The 19,332-nt window shown below is 59.1% G+C and overlaps 1 protein-coding gene across 2 annotated transcripts in view; it reads right to left on the bottom strand.

Moving 5' to 3' along the window:
* SPTBN2 (spectrin beta, non-erythrocytic 2) overlaps positions 1-19,332 on the bottom strand; it is a 61,992-nt gene that overhangs the window by 9,454 nt on the left and 33,206 nt on the right. For both annotated transcript variants that reach the window (XM_075004818.1, XM_075004817.1), the window contains 19 exons: positions 19,188-19,268; positions 18,914-19,029; positions 18,220-18,332; positions 17,252-17,439; positions 14,670-14,787; positions 14,146-14,304; positions 13,589-13,891; positions 13,275-13,428; positions 9,748-10,618; positions 9,031-9,168; positions 7,638-8,394; positions 7,012-7,214; positions 5,440-5,530; positions 5,207-5,353; positions 4,387-4,650; positions 3,745-3,969; positions 1,540-1,629; positions 940-1,200; positions 184-314 (listed from right to left, as the gene is read on the bottom strand). In XM_075004818.1, the coding sequence (XP_074860919.1) occupies positions 184-314; positions 940-1,200; positions 1,540-1,629; positions 3,745-3,969; positions 4,387-4,650; positions 5,207-5,353; positions 5,440-5,530; positions 7,012-7,214; positions 7,638-8,394; positions 9,031-9,168; positions 9,748-10,618; positions 13,275-13,428; positions 13,589-13,891; positions 14,146-14,304; positions 14,670-14,787; positions 17,252-17,439; positions 18,220-18,332; positions 18,914-19,029; positions 19,188-19,268 (4,410 nt within the window). The remainder of the gene's footprint in view (positions 1-183; positions 315-939; positions 1,201-1,539; positions 1,630-3,744; positions 3,970-4,386; positions 4,651-5,206; positions 5,354-5,439; positions 5,531-7,011; positions 7,215-7,637; positions 8,395-9,030; positions 9,169-9,747; positions 10,619-13,274; positions 13,429-13,588; positions 13,892-14,145; positions 14,305-14,669; positions 14,788-17,251; positions 17,440-18,219; positions 18,333-18,913; positions 19,030-19,187; positions 19,269-19,332) is intronic.

Below are 19,332 nucleotides of genomic sequence, written 5' to 3'. Positions count from 1 at the left end.
CCCCTAGGCAGCTGCAGCGCCCACCGGCCACGCCGTCAGGGCCTGGGGGAGCAGGCAAAGCAGCATCCAGCCAGGCTCAGGCTCAGCGGGGGGGCGGGGGCTTTCGGCTGGGCTTCGCACGACCCATGGGAGGCTCCCAGCAGCACAGGGCCCTCGGGGCGGGGGGGAACGAGGGGGTCTTACCTCTCTGGGTGCTCACTGGCCACCATGTCACGGCTCTGGATGGAGAGTTGGTGGATGGTCTGGGCGTAGTCGTCCAGGGCCTGCTCCAGCACCTGGTGTTTCTTCACCATGGCCTGGGCTATGAGCTCATCCTGTGGGTGCCAGGCAGCAGGCATCAGAGGGGGATGAAGGGTGCAGGAACCATGGTGCAGGGGCAAAGAGGGGGAGGGGCACGGGTGCCAGGAAGCAGTGGCAAAGATGGGGAGGGGTGCAGATGCCCCAATCTGGGGACAAGGGCGGGGGGGGGAGCAGACGCCACGATGCAGTGACATGGGGGAGCGCAGATGCTGTGACGCAGGGACAAAGGGGCAAGAGTGCAGGTGCTGCAAAGGGAGCGGGTGGGTCCGGCCTGTCCCCAGCCCCTGGGATGGAGCTCAGGCTGAGGGTCGCTCAGCACTCCCAGGCCCCCAACTTTCACGGGTTGGGGGGTCGGGGCGGGGGCCAGACACCCAAGAGTGGGAAGGGTGGGCTCTGATCCAAGACCCCAGACCTCAGCCTTCTCCTGGGACAGCATGAGCAACTCTGGGGGCTGGGGATCGTCACCCAGCAAGTGAGAGGGACCTGGCTGCTTGGATGGTGTGGGGTGAGAGGCCTCCCAGAGGCAGAGGGGGTGAGACGGGCTGGCCATGGAGCACAGCACTCCTGTAGAGGGGACAAACAGTGGGTGGGGGGCACCTCATTCCCCAGGGCAGGGACCCCACGCCCTTTCCCCCCGACCTTGGCCTTCTCCTGGGATATCATGTGCAGCTCCTGCTCGCCCATCCAGGCCTCGGCTTCAGCCACGTCAAAGTAGAACTGCTGGGCGGCGTGGGCCCGCTCCAGGCGCCGGTGCCGCAGCTCCGCCTGGTGCCGCAGCTCCCGCCAGGCTTCCCGCAGCTCTTCCACCCGCTCCACAGGCCCGCAGCGCGCCAGCCCTGCCCGCCGCCCCAGCAGCTCCTCCACACGCGGCTCGTGGCCCTGGATCTCCTTCTGCAGCGTCTGGGCAAGGAGCAGGGGCAAGCGGGGTCAGCACGTGGCCATCAGCCTCGCCCCTTCCCTGAGCCCCACTCCTGGGCCCGCCCACCTCCCCATCCCTCTGCCCCAGCCACTGAGCTCCTTCAGGAGTGTCTGGGGGTGCGCAGGAGGGGGACCGTGGTACAGCCGCCCCCGGGCCTCCCCGCTCCTCTGCCTCTCCCCCCAGTTCACCTCCCCCTCACCCCTCTTCCCCACCAGCCCCTCCCCCTTTCATCCCCCCGCCCCTCCAACCCCGCGAGAGGCAGGGAGCCCCTGGCCCTAAACGGGCTGAGCAGCCCCCAGCCAGTCCCCCCAGCACTGCACCTGGTTCTTCTTTATCAAGAGCTGGACGGTGGGCAGGTCCTTGCCATGATCAGTCGAGACGGCCATGGGCATCCGCTCCCTCACCCAGAGCTGAAAGCACAGCATGGAGCAGGGTCAGGGGCACAATGGGGGAGCTGCAGGGGGGGATGCACAGCGGGGCACACCACAGGGGAGGCAGGGAGAGCTGCACAGGGTGGGGGTCTACACAGGAGGAGGCAGAGGGTGGGGGTGAACGGGGGGTTACACAGAGGGGTGCACAGGATGGGAGTGGCATAGGGAGCTGCACAGGGCTTGCACGGGAGGGCATGGGAAGTTGAACGGGGGGTTGCATAGGGCGAAGGTTGCCCAGGGAGCTGCACAGGGGTTGTGCAGGGTGGGGGGGTTGCCCAGGGAGCTGCACTGGTGTTGCACAGGGCAGGAGGTTGCCTGGGTAGCTGCACAGGGGTTGCACAAGGCAGGGGGTTGCCCGGGGAGATGCACAGGGGTTGTGCAGGGTGGGGGGTTACCTGGGTAGCTGCACAGGGGTCGCACAAGGCAGGGGGTTGCCCGGGGAGATGCACAGGGGTCGCGCAGGGTGGGGGGTTGCCCAGGGAGCTGCACAGGGGTTGTGCAGGGTGGGGGGTTGCCCAGGGGGCTGCACAGGGGTTGCGCAGGGTGGGGGGTTACCTGGGTAGCTGCACAGGGGTTGCACAAGGCAGGGGGTTGCCCGGGGAGATGCACAGGGGTTGCGCAGGGTGGGGGGTTGCCCAGGGAGCTGCACAGGGGTTGCGCAGGGTGGGGGGTTGCCCAGGGGGCTGCACAGGGGTTGCGCAGGGTGCAGGATGATGCATGGGACAGGGATCTCAAGGTGGGGTCTCCATGCACAGCCTCGATCCTGGCAGGCCTTCCCCCTCAACGCTGCAGTCTGAATATTGGGGCGGTGGGTTATGGAATTTCCCAGTTTTTTAAAGAAACGTCCCCTGCGAGGCAGAACTCCATCTCTAGGACCCCGCCCGACCTCCCCACCACATCCAGTTCTCCCAGCCAGGCTGGGACCCCAGCCACGCACAGAGCCCCGCGGCTGAAGCTAAAGGGCGTTGCCGGCAGGGGTGGCAGGCTGTCCGGTCTGGGGACCTGGCGCTGGAATGGGATGAAGAGTCTCTCTTGGCCAGCCAGGGCTCTATGTGTTCAACAGCCCTAGGTGCTCGCAGTGAGGACTCCTGAGCTCTCCCCGGGATCTGGGAGGGACACAGGGCCTAGTGGGTAGTGGGAGCCAGGACTCCTGGATTCCCCTGGCTCTGGGAGGGGCACAGGACCTATTGGGCTGGACCAAAGGGCTGATACCTGTCTCTGGTTCCGGAGGGGAGCGTGGGGCAATGCCCCAGCCCAGCCCAGCCCAGCCCAAAGATCTAGCACAGGGGTCTGCAACCTGCAGCTCTCGAAGAACTTCTTGGTGGCTCCCGAAGCTTTAATTGCAAAGTCAAAAAAAACCCTCTCCTGGGTCTTTTTGGTATTTCGGTGAACTTCTAAACACCGAACAACAGACGAATCATCTCGAACTAGCAATCGAGTGGCACCTCGAGAGGCTGGCCGACTCCCCCTTTAAGACGTGCTGTGCCTTGTGGGGCGTGGGCGTGGGCTGTTCTCAAACAGGGGTTACACTACGCACGCTCCGACATTATTTATCAGGGACCGTCGCATGTACGTGGCACCGCGGTGCTGGAAGTAGTGAGTTTTTTACAGCATTTGAAAAAAACAGGCTCTTCTTGATCCTCTGGTGGCCGACCCCTGAGCTAGCACATGCACTCAGCTCCGTAGCTGCCCCATTAGACTCAGGACTTAGTGTTAGCCCCTGGTAGGGAGCCATTATTCATCCCCAGGACTGTCCCGGCCTGCAGGAGAATCTACCCTACAAAGAGAGAGTGGCAGGGGAAGCCGAGCGGCTCAGCACTCCAGTCGTTCTAGGCTGAGACCCGTGCAGGAGGAGACGGAAGCCTGTGGGGCTGAAACTCATTCCCATCTTCCCCCTCAGGGCCCCGTTTCCCAACCTCTCCCCCAGTGGCAGCACAACCGCCATTCCCTCTGCTCTTCTCCATGCACGCGTGGGATACATTTTAGGTGCACCACCGACAGCAACACAGACCCTCATGGGAGGCGCTCTGCTAACCAGCTGGGCAGCCCACAAGCGCTCTGCTTACAGAAAACACTGCCCCAACCCGGACTCACGATCTCATCCTCCAGGTCACGGTTGAACTGGTGCTCCTCCTTGGAGGCCAGCAGCTTGCGGCAGCGCTCTTCCAAGGGACCCCGCAGGTTCAGGAATCTCCCCTCCACCACCCGGAACTTGCTTTCCACCTCAGCTGTGTTGGTGTCCTCCTGGCTCAGGGCCAGTGCCTGCGACCGGATGGCCTCCACCTCCTTCTCCCGCACATCCATCTGGTTCTCCAGCATCTGAGGGGCAGCGTTACAGCTTGAGGACCCCAGCAGAGAGCCAACCCCAAGGGGGGCAGGGAGTTTGACCCTTTCCCTATTGGTACAGTGCAGCCAAAGGTCCCCCTCTGCTTCCCCCGTATTTGGGGATGATGCAGGCAGTTTGTCCCGCCTCTGAGCACAGAGGAGCCATGGTGCATGGGGTGGGGGTGGGCCAGAGATGAGGCCAAACTGGGGTCCTCTGGTGTGGTGAGCCTGGAAATGGGAGAAGGGGCTCTGGGATTAAGAGGGTCAGAGGGCAAAGGTCTGTGTGTATCTCACAGGCCTCTGGGACCTTGAATTTGGGGTCATCTTGGGACCCCGCATCCCGCACCTTGTGGAACTAGGCTGCCCCCTACTGGCCCAGGCCTCCCCTCTACTGCCCCCTCCAACCCAGACCTGTTGCTTCTTCAGGAGGATGTTGACGCTGGTCAGGTCCTTGCCGTAGTCGTCAGACTGGAGCTGGGCTTGCAGCCCGGCCACCCAGGCCTCCAGGGCGGAGCAGCTTTGGGTGAAGAGCTCAGCCCGGTTGGCATCGAAGAGACACTGAGCCTTTGTCTTGGTGGTGGACTCCAGCTCATCCCACAGCCGGTGGAGGCTGCCCAGCTTCTCCTTCACAACTGGCTCCAGCTCCGGCTTCTCCACCACTAGCTGCTGCCCCTCCTGTCAGGGACCCAGAGCACTGGTGAGGGGAACGAGGCCCTGCATGTGCTGCACAGTCTTTGGGCCCCAGCAGGCCTGACCGGGCCAGATGCAAGCCAATTTGCTACAGCCCTGTGCCCTGCGTCCTGGAGCCGTGTGATCACAGTTACACCTGAGTCTGAGGGACCCTGAGACAATGGGTCTGAGAGGCAGGACCTGCCCCATTCCTCTCCACGGGGTATTAACCCTAACCCCCAGCCCCACTGCTCCTCCACTGCGCCAGGGGCCTGGCCAGCCCTATCCCAGCAGTGGGCTTAGTTTGAGGCCAGTGGGCCCATTTCCCGCAGTGGGACAATTGGTAGGGGCCCTGATCTCTGGGAACAGAAGCGGGAGGTGGGGGGCAGAGGGAGCCTTGGGTTAGAGGGTCCATCAGAAGGAGTGGGGCACTGGGGCAGGGTCATGGTCTTAAGAAGTAGCTGTGAAGACGGCTCCATGGAGAGGAGGCGGGGCCATGGTGTCTGGGTGTGGCCCTGGAGGAGGCCCTGGATGAGGTCCCCACTTTGCCGTACCCCCGCACCTTCTCGATTTTATCCAGCCAGTCCTTATTGGAAGCCAGCTCGGCCGTGAAGGCCTGATGTTTCTGCCACTTGGTGTGCAGGTTGCGGGCCTCATCATACGACATGTCCTGGGCTGTCAGCATCTTCTCGTTAATCCACAGGGTGAGCTGGTGGGAAAGCAGAGAGAGTGAGGATCCCCCAGCTGATGTCCCCCTGGTCCATCCACCCTCTGCATCCCTCAGCCCCGCCTCACTTCTTGGCAGTCCTGCAGGAAGTGCTGCAGCTCCCGGTTATCCCGCAGCCGCCGCAGCAACTCATTGGCCGCGTCCCGATTCCGCTTGTGCCTGGGGAGGGAAAGCAGAGGCTCATGGGACATGTCTTTAGAGTCATCACCGGCGCTGTAGATAACAGCACAGAGAGCAGCCTTGTAAAGTTTGTGGACGAAACCGAGCTGGGAAGTGCTTTGGAGGATAGGACTGAAATTCAAAATGATCTGGACAAACTGGAGAAACAGTCTGAGGCAAATAGGATGAAATTCAACGAGTGCAAATGCAAAATACTCCAGCTGGGCACCACATTCCCAGAAAGATGTGGACAAATTGGAGAAGGTCCAGAGAGGAGCAACACAAATGTGAACGGTCTAGGAAACAAGACCTGTAAGGGAAGACTAAGAGAACTGGGATTGTTCAGTCTGGAAAAGAGAAGACTTAGAGGGGACGTGAGAACAGCTTTCAAGTATCTAAAAGGTTGTCATAAGGAGGAGGGAGAAAAATTGTTCTCCTTAACCTCCGAGGACAGGACAAGGAGCAATGGGCTTGAACTGCAGCAAGGGAGGTTTAGGCTGGACTTTAGGAAAGGCTTCCTGTCAGGGTGGCCAAGCACTGGAATAAAGTATCTAGGGAGGTTGTGGAATCTCCATCACTGGAGTTTTCAGAGCAGGTTGGATAATATCCATCAGGGATGACGTAGACCAGTGCTGCTTAAACATTTTGAGACCACAGAACATGTGGAACACCTATGAACATTTCCTTCAAAAAAAATTGTCAGACCCCACCCAAAAAAAAAAAAAACAACAGCAAAGAGCAACATATACGGCAAAACCAAAATGAAGTGATTTAATCAGGTACTGTACCAATGAAGCAGTAGCATTGTATATTGCAATATTGCAATCACAAAATACATACCATCAGTGTACGATAGCAAAAGTGTCAGATGCTTGTGGCACACCTGCAAGTTGTTCACAGACTAGTATTCCATGGAACATAATTTAAGAAACGCTGTTTTAGGTGGTGCTTGGCCCTGCCAGGAGTGCAGGAGATGGGACCTGATGACCTCTCAAGGTTCTTTCCAGTTCTCTGATGTCCTGCCCTCTGTATGTCACAGCCCTGGCACTGCCTTGCTTCGGGAAGACTCACCACTACCTTGAGCACTAACAACTTGTGCTCTCTGAGCAGAATGAGCTGAGATCTGTCCCACAGGCTACTCTGACCTGCTGAGACAGGTTTGCCTGGCTCTGGACAAAGGAGGAGCCCCTAGCACATGACAATTTTTAATCTCAATATCATCCTTTCTGTTTAACTCCAGGGGGAGGGGAGTGTCCTCAGCCACACAGCCAGGTTTTACCAGAACCAGAGATAGAACCTGAGAATTCTAAATCCCAGCCCCACTCTACCCTTCCAGAGCTGGCGACAGAACCCATCAGTCCTGACTCCCAGCCCTCCCTGCTCTAATCCACTAGACCGCTCTCCTGCGCAAGAACAGGGAGAGACCCCAAACTATGATGACACAAGAGGGTTCCCAGAAGCCCTGGGGGGCTGGATCTCACCTGCCATCGATGGAGTCAACCTTCTCCTGGACTTTGTCTGCATGGATGCTGTCCCCCACAATCAGCTTCCGCCCGGAGTCCACCAGCCCCTTGATCTTCTCCCCGTTGGCCTCCATGGTTGTCATGAAATCCTCGTGCTTCTTAATGGAGGCCTCTGCCCCTTGCAGGGTGCTGGGCATCTCAGTGTGGGACAGCACATACTCCTGCCAGGGCAAGCCACACACAGGCATGGCACTGGGCACGGCTTGGCCCATGTCCCAGGCCCTGCCCTGAATGAGACGGACATCCCAAAGGAGGGAACGAGGGCCCAGCGGAATGGAGAGGTCCTAAGGCTGCTCAGGAGAGGTCTTGAGGTCCTGGGGTGAGTGGGGTTGGGGCAAATGGAGATTCTGGGGGACTGACACAGTGAGGGGGTTTGGAGATGGAGTTTGGGACAACTGGAAAGGTGAGGAATACCAGGCTGGATGGGTCCAGGACACTGATCAAGCGTGGCAGAGATACTGCACGGGCCGGGCCGACCGATCTGATCAGGGCCAGGGAACGGGGTGCCATACTGGGCTGCATGGGCCTGACCTAGCTCCAGCACAGGAACCTGCTTCCCACCCTGCCAGCTGCCCCAGCCTCACCTGGTTGCTGAGCACACCCTCCACCTGCTTGGTGTCCCGCAGGAAGAGCTGGAAGCCATAGGCCTGGGACAGCAGGTGGTGCCTGTTCTCCCACATCTGGCCCAGTTCCTTCCAGCCAGTGTCCAGGGCCTGCAGGCGCTGCTGCAGGAACATGTACTGGGCATCGGTCTGGCCCTGGGTCACCTCCTGGCCCATAGCCCGCATGCTCTGATAGTCATCCTTGTAGTGCTCGATCTCATTACGGATGCTTTCATGCTGGCTCAGCAGCTGCTCAGCCTCGGCCAGGGTGGCCGGCACATCCTCAGAAGCCACGGCCGTCTGTGTCCGTGACAGCCATGCCTGGAAGTCGTCCAGATCACGCAGGAAGCCCTGAAGCTTGCTGGCCTCACCCAGTGACTCCTCGCGCCGCCGCATGGTCTCACGCAGCTCGGCCCACACTGCCTTGATGTCTGCAAGCTGGTCTAAGATGGGTGTTGCCTGGCCTGGATGCTCAGCCGCCAGCGTGGCTGCCTCCCCCTGCAAGTCCAACACCTTGCCCTGGATGGCCTCCAAGTCCCGTTCCATGCCCGTCAGCTTCCTCTGCAGCGCCATGACACCCGCCAGGTCATTGCCCAGCTCCTGCGTTGACTCAATCACCTTGGTCTTCTCCCTCATCCAGGACTTGGTCTCGTTGCACTCCAGGTAGTAGTTCTGGATGTTCAGGGCTGAGGTCAGTGCGGACTTCTTCTGGTCAGCCAGAGTGCGGAACCGCTCCCACCTGGGGAAGGGGAAGGTGGGTTAGACGCGGGGCCTGTGCCCACTGGCCACCCTGGAGGTGCCTAAGGCAGCTCTCTGCAGAGTCCCACTGCACGCCGTTGGATGCAGAACTCCACAGACTCCTCCTCATGTTCCTGGGTCACTCAGCACCTCACACCCTTCCCCTCTGATCCTGAGCCGCCTGCCCCCACTCCCCGCATCGAGGAACTTGCTCTCCAAACCCCAACCGCCCTCCCCAGCACCAAGCAACCTGCCCTCCCTGCTTCCCCGGGCACTGAGTCTTCTGCGCTCCCCGCTCCACCCCCCATGCCGAGTTCCCTGCTCCTCCATTCTGCACCCCCTGCACTGAGCCTCCTGTCCTCCCCGTTCCACCCCACAGTACCGAGCCCCCTGCCCTCCCCATACTGCCCCCAATGCCAACTCTCCTGCCTCCCTTTTCTCCCCACCACCAAGCCGCCTGCCTCCCCATTCCCTCCCTCGCAGCAAGCCCTCCTCCCTCCCTGTCCGCCCCCCAGTGCCAAACCCCATACCCTCCCCATTCCTCCCTCTCGCATTGAGCCCCCTGCCCTCCTCGTTCCACACCCCCCAGTGCCAAGCTGACTGCCCTCCCTGTTCCCCCGAGAGCTCCTGCTGGGACCTGGTGTTGAGCTGTTCCTGCGTGGCCTGGATGCTCTCCTTGTTGCGGTGGTCAGTGCTCAGCAGCTGCCCAGCAATCTCATTGATGGCTGTGATGCGCAAAGCCAGGTTATTCATCTCAGGCTCCAGCGTTTCAAATCTGCAAGGCCCAGAGGTACAGGCTCAGCCAGCAACGCGCTCAACCCCTCCAAGCCCTCATGGTCCCCAAAGTCAGCACCCGCGACCCCTGAGCACGCTTCTGCCCCCGGGCATGCTGGGAAAATCCAGATCTTCTCCCATCAGGCCTCAGCGTGGATCCTGCAGCCAGAGGACTGCGGGGAGCAACGTATTCGAGGCTATCCCACCTCATGCCCCAGCGGAGGGAAGGGAGATCAGCCATGGGAGTTCTCCTGGCTCCATTAGGGGCTCTGTCCCTAGCAGGGAGAGGCCAGAGGCCCGGCTACTGTCAAGTGCACATGGCCAGACCCAGCCACGCTACATCGGCTACATGGGGCTGCCTGAGTATATGCACCCCAGTGCATTCTGGGAAGAGACCAGCTGCTCTCCCCTGGCGCCTAAGCGGGAACAAATAGCAGTACGTGGGGGGAGCAATGCATTCTGGGATGCCCCACAACCCAGAGAGCTGGGAGACGTGGTTAGTGCCATAGTTACTCACTAGCTGCAAGGGGCGGCCAGGTGTGGCGGTGATGAGGCTGGGCTGGATCCACCCCCAACTCACCTCTGCTGCACCACCTCCAAGTCCTCCAGCTTCTCGGGGATGTCCATGGCGTGCAGCCACTGCTCCTTCTCGCCAATCCACAGCCCGCAGGCATCGGCCTCGCTGAACATTTTGTAGAGGTTGAGGGCGTCCTGCAGCTCCCGCCGGCGGCGCTCAGCCAGGGCAGCCAGCTCCTGGTAGCGCTGTTCCACCGTGGGCAAGCGCCCCGCCACCTCAGGTGCATGGGCAAAGGCAGGCGGCAGGCCCTGGGCCTGCTCGTGCAGCGCAGCGATGGCAGGCCGGTGATTCTGGATCTCCTCTTCCACGTCCTTGTGCTTCTTGACCAGGCTCTGGGTAGAGTACTCGTCATGGCCCACCTCCGGGCTGGACACCAGCCGCAGCGCATCCATGAGCCAGGCCTCCATGTCGTCTGCATCGGCCTGGAACTGGTAGAAGCTGGAGGCCTCGTGCAGGCGCCGCTCCCGCTCGCCGGCCAGCGCCTCCAGGTGTTGCCACTGCTCCTCAATCTCCCGGATGCGCTCGGCCACCTCCCGGGCCCCAAAGTGGCCCTCCTGTACCAGGCTGTGGCCCTGGGCTGTGCTCTGCTGCAGGGGCCCGTAGCGGCCGCTCATCTCATCGCGGAAGGCGTTGTGCTTGCTGATGAGGCGCAGCACGCTGGTCAGGTCCTTGCCGAAATCGTCCGACGACAGGATCTGCGCCTGCTCCCGGATCCAGGCCTCCTCCTCGCCCATGTCCCAGAAGAACTTCCATAGGCGCCGGGACTCCTCCAGCTTGGCTCGGCGCTTGCCCGCCAGCTCCACCAGCTCCTGGTAGCACAGCTCGAGCATGCCTACCCTCTCCTGCACCAGCTGGGGGTCACACGGCTTGTATCCTGTCGGGGGATGCAGGACAGGGAGTCCACAGGTCGATGTTAAGGTAAAGAAATGTTTCTCAAACTTCAAACATTGCATGCCCCTTTTGGGACTTTGGCCTTATTGGCGTATCCCCGTCCCAGTGCTGTCTTAGTGCTGATCTGCTGATTTACTTAAGAACGGCCATAGTGGGTCAGACCAAAGGCCCATCCAGCCCAGCAGCCCGTCTACCAACAGTGGCCAGTGCCAGGTGTCCTAGAGGGGGTGGACCGAAGACAATGATCAAGCGATTTATCTCCTGCCATCCATCTCCAACCTCTGACAATCAGAGGCCAGGGACACCATTCCCACCCTTGGCTAATAGCCTTTTAGGGACCTAACCTCCATGAATTTATCTCACTCTTCCTTAAATTCTGTTATAGTCCTACCCTTCACAGTCTCCTTGGCAGGGAGTTCCCCAGGTTAACTATGCACTGAGTGAAGAAGAACTTTCTTTTATTAGTTTTAAACCTGCTACCCATTAATTTCATTTGGTGTCCTCTAGTTCTTGTATTATGGGCACAAGTAAATAACTCCTCCTTATTCACCCTCTCCACACCAGTCATAATTATACATAATTGTATATACTTCTATCATGTCCCCCCTCAGCATCCTCTTTGCTAAACTGAAAGGCCCAATCTTTTTAGCCTCTCCTCATACGGGACCTGTTCCAAGCCCCTAATCATTTTTGTTGCCCTTTTCTGAACCTTTTCCAGTGCCAGGATATCTTTTTTTAGGTGAGGAGACCACATCTGTACACAGTATTCAAGATGTGGGCGTACCATAGATTTATATAGGGGCAGTAAGATACTCCTTGTCTTATTTTCTATCCCTTTTTTAATAATACCTAACATCCTATTTGCCTTTTTGACAGCCTCTGCGCACCGTGTGGACGTTTTCAAGGAACTATCCACGATAACTCCAAGATCTCTTTCCTGATTAGTTACAGCTAAATTAGCCCCCATCACATTGTAAGTATAGTTGAGGTTCTTTTTTCCAATGTGCATCACCTTACACTTATCCACATTAAATTTCATTTGCCACTTCATTTTCATCAGTCATTTATTTCCTGCCGCGTACCCCTGGAAGCCCTCTTGTGTACCACCAGTGGTACGTGTACCACACTTTGGGAAACACTAAGATAAAGGATAAGAATAGCAAAGCAGAACCACAAGAGACTTATCAGCACAGGCCGAGCAGCTGTTAGCCGTTAGCACAGACATGAGGCCTAACATGCTGTACAGGAATAGGGACATAATAGATTAGCGAAAATAAGTAACTCTTCAGGGGCCTTAAGGCACAAGCCAGCCTAAGATTTCGTTGTAGTTGTTTGTAATACTCAGGAATGTTGAAGAGGGCTGGCTGGTAACTGGAAGAAGGCAGTCTGCACCAGGTCAGGGTATTTTTAGGGGAAAACATCAGCACAGATACCTAACTGCAGGTAACTATAGTGATTGAATTGACTTACATACTAATAAGTTTGCACTGATCAATATCGTAATTCGTGGGATAAGGACATCCAGACATTATAAAGGTGAGGAAATCAAGACAGCAAAAGCAGGTGGAGAGGCACCAAAGGCCTATCAAACACCCGGTTGGAGGGAATTCTCCTCTGGCACCCCTGGGTGACAGTTGGATCTGTCTGAACTTTCCAAGCTGGCTCCAAGCACGGAGTGAGCACACTGGTATGCTGGGGCAGGGCAGACGTACAGCACTGTATTAGCTCTCTTTGCTTGTCTGGGTGGTTTATTTACTGGAACGACCACTGTGGTAATCAAACTCCTGCAATTACCAAGGTCGTCCCTGAGTGACAGTGTTGCGGCTGCTGCCAGGCCTCATGGGGCTCCCAATCAAATCATAATTCTGGAACTAGCGGGCCTGATTTTGGAACAAGCCAAACTGCAGAGTGCTACATGGGGGAAATTAAATCAGCCATCTAATCAGTACAGCAGGCAACACCGTGGGTCCCTGCTTACAGCCCCCTTCTCCTGCCCAGTGCCCCACAGGGAGAGCCAGGAGGCCCCTGAACCTTGGGCTCTGGCAGCAGAGGAGCGCTGGGGTCATTGTACTGATGCCCACAAGGGTGAAGAGACAAGTAGGGCCCCACAAGGAAGGAGAGGGGAAGGAAGGCCCTAGCTAGTTAGGCATAGAGCAGGGCTCACATCCAGGCATGGAAACTCCTCAGAGACGCAGAGGGGTGAGAAGCTGGCAGAGCGGCTTCAGACAGGGCTTATTCCCCAACAGATGTGGCAACCTGGGTCTCAGCTATGGACTCCCACCCAGAGCTCCTCATGCCCCGCTGGTCTCTGGCTGGTGGCCAGGACCCCATGGAGAGTGGGCTGCCGAGCTCATGGGAACAGTGCATACCAGGACCCCTGTGGGGTATTGAGGGCTGGGATGTTGGGGATACAGTGTGACTGGGACTGGGCCAGGGAGGAGTGTGGTATGGGCTGGGACACGGCACATGCAGGGACATGGTGGGTGTGGGGCAAGCAAAGAAATGATAAGGCTGGGAGTGGGGCCGGGTTTGGTGGACCATGGAGGAACCAGCATAGAATGGGCTTGGAAACGAGGTGGGGGCCTGGCAAAGCTGAGCACGGTGGCTGAAGGCTGGCTGGGAAGGGGTGACGCAGGTACCTTCTCCGGGGGCGGCGAACCTCTGGGCAGCGCTGCCGACAGCCTTGATGCGCTCGGCCTGCACGGAGATGTCAGCCTCCACGAGGGTGTGGATCTGCAGCAGGTCGTCCACGCCATGCAGGTGCTTACCGAAGTCCTGGGACTGCAGGCGGCCCTACGGGAGGATGGGCAGCTGCTGACTGCCTGCGGAGCCCCCCACCCCCTTTGGCCCTGCCAGAGGAGGGCCACCCCACACTCTGCCCCGGCCAAGCCGACAGGCCCAGCAGCAGGCTGCACCGGGACACGTGGCTCCCAGCCCGACCACTCCCCCATACCTTCATCTCCTCCATCCAGTCCATGAGGTAGGCCAGGTCCTGGAACATCTTCTGCAGGTCCAGGTTGAGGAGCAGGCGCTCCCGGCGTGAGGCCACCAGCTCCCGCAGGTAGTCCCACAGCCGCACCACGTTGTTCTTGCGGGCTAGCACCCGCTTGATGTCATGGTAGCGCTCTGCCTCCAGCTCGCTGGCCACAGCGCTCACAGCCTGCACACGCTCGCTGTAGGCCACAATGTCGGTCTCGATGGCCTCGTGCTTCCGCACCGCCGCCTCCACCGCTGAGATGTCCACACCAAAGTTATCCTGGGGACAGGGCAGGCGTCATGCTGGGGAAGGGCTGGCCAAGGGGTCACTGCACAGTCCCTCCCACTCACAGGCCAGGGAGCTGGCCTGCACCCTGGTGACATGGTGTGGCCTATTGGCCAGAGCTCTGGGCTGGGGGCCAGGCCTCTGGAGCTGTCCCCAGCTCAGAAAGGAAGCGGGACCCAGTGAGCTGGGTGGAGCAGGGAGTCAGGAGCCCTGGGTTCTACCGATCTGGCTCAGGATCTGGGACTCACCTGGGACACCAGGCGCTGGTTCTCGCTCAGCCACGTCTCCCGCATGGCAGCCTTGCGGTCAAATCGCGCTGCCAGCTGCTCCAGCTTTTCCTGCCGGATCAGCTCATTGCGCAGCGCCAGCTCCCGCTCATGTTCTGCCTTCTCCAGCCGCTCCCAGGCCTGCAGGGGGAGGGGGTGTTGATAACAAGGGGTGGGGTGAGCATCTAACATGAGCCAATAATTAATGACAGCACCAAAGACCATCTCCCAGGGATCCCTCACCCTGCGCTGAGAAACACCAGCCTCAGGGACATGCGGACAGGACTGTTCCTATACAGATCCCCTTCCAGGCACTGAAATGCAGCAACCTCTGGGGTGTTTATACAGGGATCCCTCGCATGACTTAGATGTTTTCTGACCACTTCCAGCAGCAGAGGCCCCCAGTACTGCGCTGGGGCAGGGGAGCCTGCATTGGCTGCAAGGTGAAAGCACCCTGTATTGAGCCCTCGCCCTGCTGCTGGGAGATTCCCCTGCCTCTGCCTCACCTTGTTGATGTCGGAGATGAGCTTGCCCTCGCGTGGCATGTACACCTTCTGGTTGTTGGCACGCATCTTGCTCTGGATGGTGAACAGCAGCACCTCCAGGTTCCCCTTCTCTGTGAACCTGAAGGGTGGGGGCAGGGGCAGGGTAAAGGGTCAGGCCAAGCAGCAGGGGGCAGGGCACGAGCACAGAACATGAGAGCTGGGGTGGGCAGGCTGCTCACAGAGGCAGAGGCAAAGGCAGGGGAATCTCCCAGCAGCCCTTTCCCTCTGTGGTTTTCTCCAAGCTGCCACCAGGGGGTGCTTGTATCAAGCTGGAGGCTCCCCAGACAGGAGACACACTTGGGCTATGTCCACACTTATCGGGAACGGTGGCAGCTGCTATGCAAGTTCAGGTACGCCAATTGCGTCCCTCAAATGGATTTGCAGCTGTCGACATTGGTCCCCGTCCCCACTGCAGAACGGCCAGGGGAGAGCTCCTCCCGCCGACAGCCCTTAATCCTCGCGGCTCGCCAGGAGTTCCGGGATCGACAGTGACTCTTGGCGCGTGTGTGAAACGGCGCCCGGAAGAGCGAACCTGAGAGTTCTGTCTTCCGCCGCTAGGGCAGCCCTAGCCTGAGAGAGGGGTCGGATGGGAAGTGACCTCAACAGGTCATCTACTTCAGGGCCCTGCACCCCAGGCAGGACTACGCAGTAACCAGGCCGTCCCTGACACTGCATCTAACGTGCTCTTAAAAACCTCCACTCATGGAGATTCCACTGCCTCCCACTGCAATTCATTTACAAGTTTGGCTCCATCAACCAAGGACTGAACAGAGACTGGGAGTGGTTGGCCCCTTACAAAAGCAGTTTCTCTGCTCTTGATGTTCACACCTCCCCATTAGCAACCAACAATGGGCCACATCCCCCTGACTGAACTGACTTGTTTTCTCCTCTCTTGAGCTGTGTCTACACATGCACGCTACTTCGAAGTAGCGGCACTAACTTCGAAATAGCGCCCGTCGCGGCTACACGTGTCGGGCGCTATTTCGAAGTTAACTTCGACGTTAGGCGGCGAGACGTCGAAGTCGCTAACCTCATGAGGGGATCGGAATAGCGCCCTACTTCGACGTTCAACGTCGAAGTAGGGACCGTGTAGACAATCCGCGTCCCGCAACGTCGAAATTGCCGGGTCCTCCATGGCGGCCATCAGCTGGGGGGTTGAGAGATGCTCTCTCTCCAGCCCCTGCGGGGCTCTATGGTCACCGTGGGCAGCAGCCCTTAGCCCAGGGCTTCTGGTTGCTGCTGCAGCAGCTGGGGATCCATGCTGCAGGCACAGGGTCTGCAACCAGTTGTAGGCTCTGTGTATCTTGTGTTGTATAGTGCAACTGTGTCTGGGAGGGGCCCTTTAAGGGAGCGGCTTGCTATTGAGTCCGCCCTGTGATCCTGTCTGCAGCTGTGCCTGGCACCCTTATTTCGATGTGTGCTACTTTGGCGTGTAGACGTTCCCTCGCAGCGCCTATTTCGATGTGGTGCCGTGCAACGTCGAAGTTGAACATCGACATTGCCAGCCCTGGAGGACGTGTAGACGTTATTCATCGAAATAGCCTATTTCGATGTTGCTACATCGAAATAAGCTATTTCGATGTAGGCTTCACGTGTAGACGTAGCCTTGATGTCCACAACTCCACATTAACTGCTGATAATGGGCCACATCCACCCTGACTGACAGACCTTGTCGTCTCTGGCCCCCCCCTTTCACTGAGACCCCCTCTTTAAACCCTCCTCTGAAAACCCCCCACCACTCATACATCTGACGAAGCGGGTCTTTGCCCACGAAAGCTTATGCTCCAAAATATCGGACAGTACAAGGGGCCATGGGACTTCTTGCTTTTGAAGATACAGACGAACTCGGCTACCTCTCTGCTACTGCCTCCCTAGGCAACTCCTCCCAATGCTTCACCGCCCTGACGGTTAGGGAGCTTTTCCTAAGGGCCAACCTAACCCTCCTGGGTGCATAAGCTCTCAGAGGTTCACGAGGACCATTTTTCCCCTTCTCCTTGCAACAACTTGTTCCTTGCTTGAAAACCGCTACATTCCCCTGCAGATGGAGAACCCTCCCCTACTGCCACCGCTCCTAGCTCCATTCTTAGACAGGCTGGAGACTGCCGTATGCTTTAGTCCGCCATGGAGACTGGGAGGGGACCTGAGCCAGCCAGTGCCCCCATCCTGGGGTTGGAGTGGCACTCCAGGTCCCACTCCCTGCCCTGTGAGCCAGCCAGGGAGCAGTACCTGTTCCCCGGAACCCGCTGAAACTGGGAAGAGATCAGCTCATTGACGGTCCCTCCAACGGGCTGGAATGGGGCCTCCCTGGTCACACACCGCATGGCTCCCAGCCCTGAGGCGGTGTCCCCTGCAGGAGTAGCTGCACCCGAGGGGATCACTCTTCCCTGCCAGGTAGGTGGGCGCTGAGTAACCAGCTTAGACAGCCTGTCTGAAGCAAGCACCCACAGCCAGCTGCAGAATGCGCCAGCCCGGGTGCTGAATGCAGCCCCGGGTGCCCTGCACCATGTGGCCCAGGCCTGACAGACAGCTGGGTAAGGGATTACTTGGGGGGCTTCTCGACAGTGCGGTAGGTGTTGAAGGCCTGCAGCTGGTTCTGCACCCCGCTCAGGGAGTTGGCCAGCTTCCGGTCGTTGAGCGTGAGGATGGTCTGCTCGATCCACTGCAGGAGGTCTGAAGCCAGCGTCTCGTACTTCTCGATCAGCTTGTCAGCCTCGATGGCGTAGTCCAGCACCTGGCGAGAAGGGCAAGGGATGCCAGGGCTAGCTCAGCGCCGGGCCAGCACAAGCCGAGCTAGCCGGCTGACAGCCCCTCCAATGGGAACCACAGGGATCCAGAAAGCCCCAGCAGCTCCACCCTTGGGCCTCACAAGAGCCAGTGCTGTTGTCCAGGGACTAAGCACTCAGCATGCACCTACACAACCCCTTCCTCCCACTCTGCCCCCTCGTCCAGTCCACACTCCCTTTCTCCCCTCCCACCCAGTCATTCATCCAATCAGCTGATGGTCCCAATCCACTCATCTAACCCATGCACCCAGCGAGTGCACCCCATGCCCTGACGGCACCCCCGGCACCGTGGTTTCCCAAGCCAGGGGGGCGTGAAGAAATTCTGGGGGGGCACAAGACAAACCCCCCCCAGTCATTCCCCACCCCTGAAGGAAAAGCCGGCCCTTGCTTCCGGCTCTCAGCCCCTGCCATTTCACGTGGGCGGCCCGGCGCAGCCGCTATGAAAAACACGCAGCCGGTGAAGGCCCACGTGGAGCTGGCTGCCTCCTGCAAAGGTGAGTGAGTAGGGGTTGCGGGGGAGGAGGAGGGTGGGGTTAGATGAGGGGCTGGTGGTGCCTGGCTTTTGGGGAGGGGAGGGGCTCCGGCAGGTGGCTCCCAGGTGGCTGGCATGGCTGATCCATGGTAAAAAGGAGCCAGGGGGCTGGGGGGGTTTCTCAAAAATCAAAAGGGGGGCTGATGCCGAAACGTTTGGGAACGACTGCCCTGCACACCACTTCTGCTCTGGGTACCTTGCCAATGCGCTTCCCCTCCACAGCCAGGGCCTTCATTTTGGAGAAGTAGTGGTAGTAGGTGGCCACGTAGGTGATGATGGACTTCTCATCGGGCTGGTCCACGTTGACATCTGTGGGGCGAGAGCCACGTGTCAGTCAGAGCGCTCATCTCCCATGCGCTCCCCACTGGGATGGAGGCATGTTCGCACCTGGCACCTCCTGGCTGCTAACACACAGATGTTGTGGTGTGGGGGTCAATAGGCAGTGTGGGTAATTTTGGTTCAGTAAGTGGGCGTGGAGCCCCACCTCCAGCCACAGACCTCCGCACTTGTGTGCATGAGTGCAGGACAGACGCGGGCAGCCCTGGATTTTCTCAAAATTCAGTGTGCTAAGGAAAACCCCTCTGCTTTCAGCAGCATCGGTGCAGGATGGGAGAGGGGCCTGGACTTACTAGTCAGTGGGTGGCTGCTGTGGCTGTCTTTCAACAGCAGCATCTCCTCTGGCACCCCAGGGTGACAGTAGGATCTGCCACCCAGCCACAAACTCCTCCCTCTACATAATGTGGGCTGCGGTTCAGGTCCCCTGCCCCCACTCCCAGCCTGGCTGAATGCAGACAAGAAGGGAATTTCTCCCCATCCCACGAACGGATCTGTGGGACTGAGACCCGGCTATTCCCACTCCCCCCCGCTGGCCCACACTGCTTGACACCCACCTTCAGGGTCCAAAAGCTTGGTCAGCCCCAGCTCCTTCTCCGCCACGTTAAATGCGTTCTGCAGGTTGTAGTGGGCATTGCATTTCTTCAGCGTGTCGATATCGATGAGGTCTGGCCTGCATGGGACCCCAAAGGCACACTGGGATAGCCAGCCTGGGGGCTCCATCCCCAAGGCTTTCTGACCCCATCAACCCTTTCCATGCCCAGGCCACTGCTGGAGGACTGCAGCAGCACACCATGGTCTCCTGCACACCCAGCCGTGGCCCCCGCTGACCTGTGCTTGTGGACGATGGCATTGAAGGCCAGGCCGTCCCTCCAGCTGGTGGTGAAGTTGTGAACGTTGACATTCTGGTACCTGTAACATACACAGCTCTGAGCAGTGGGGAGCTGGAGGAAAGGTCCCGTGTCCCATCCTTCAC

Source organism: Carettochelys insculpta, chromosome 11 (assembly GCF_033958435.1).
Source record: "Carettochelys insculpta isolate YL-2023 chromosome 11, ASM3395843v1, whole genome shotgun sequence".
Lineage (NCBI taxonomy): Eukaryota > Metazoa > Chordata > Testudines > Carettochelyidae > Carettochelys > Carettochelys insculpta.
The sequence above is the reverse complement of the archived record's forward strand: the minus strand, read 5'-3'. Positions and strand labels throughout refer to the sequence as shown.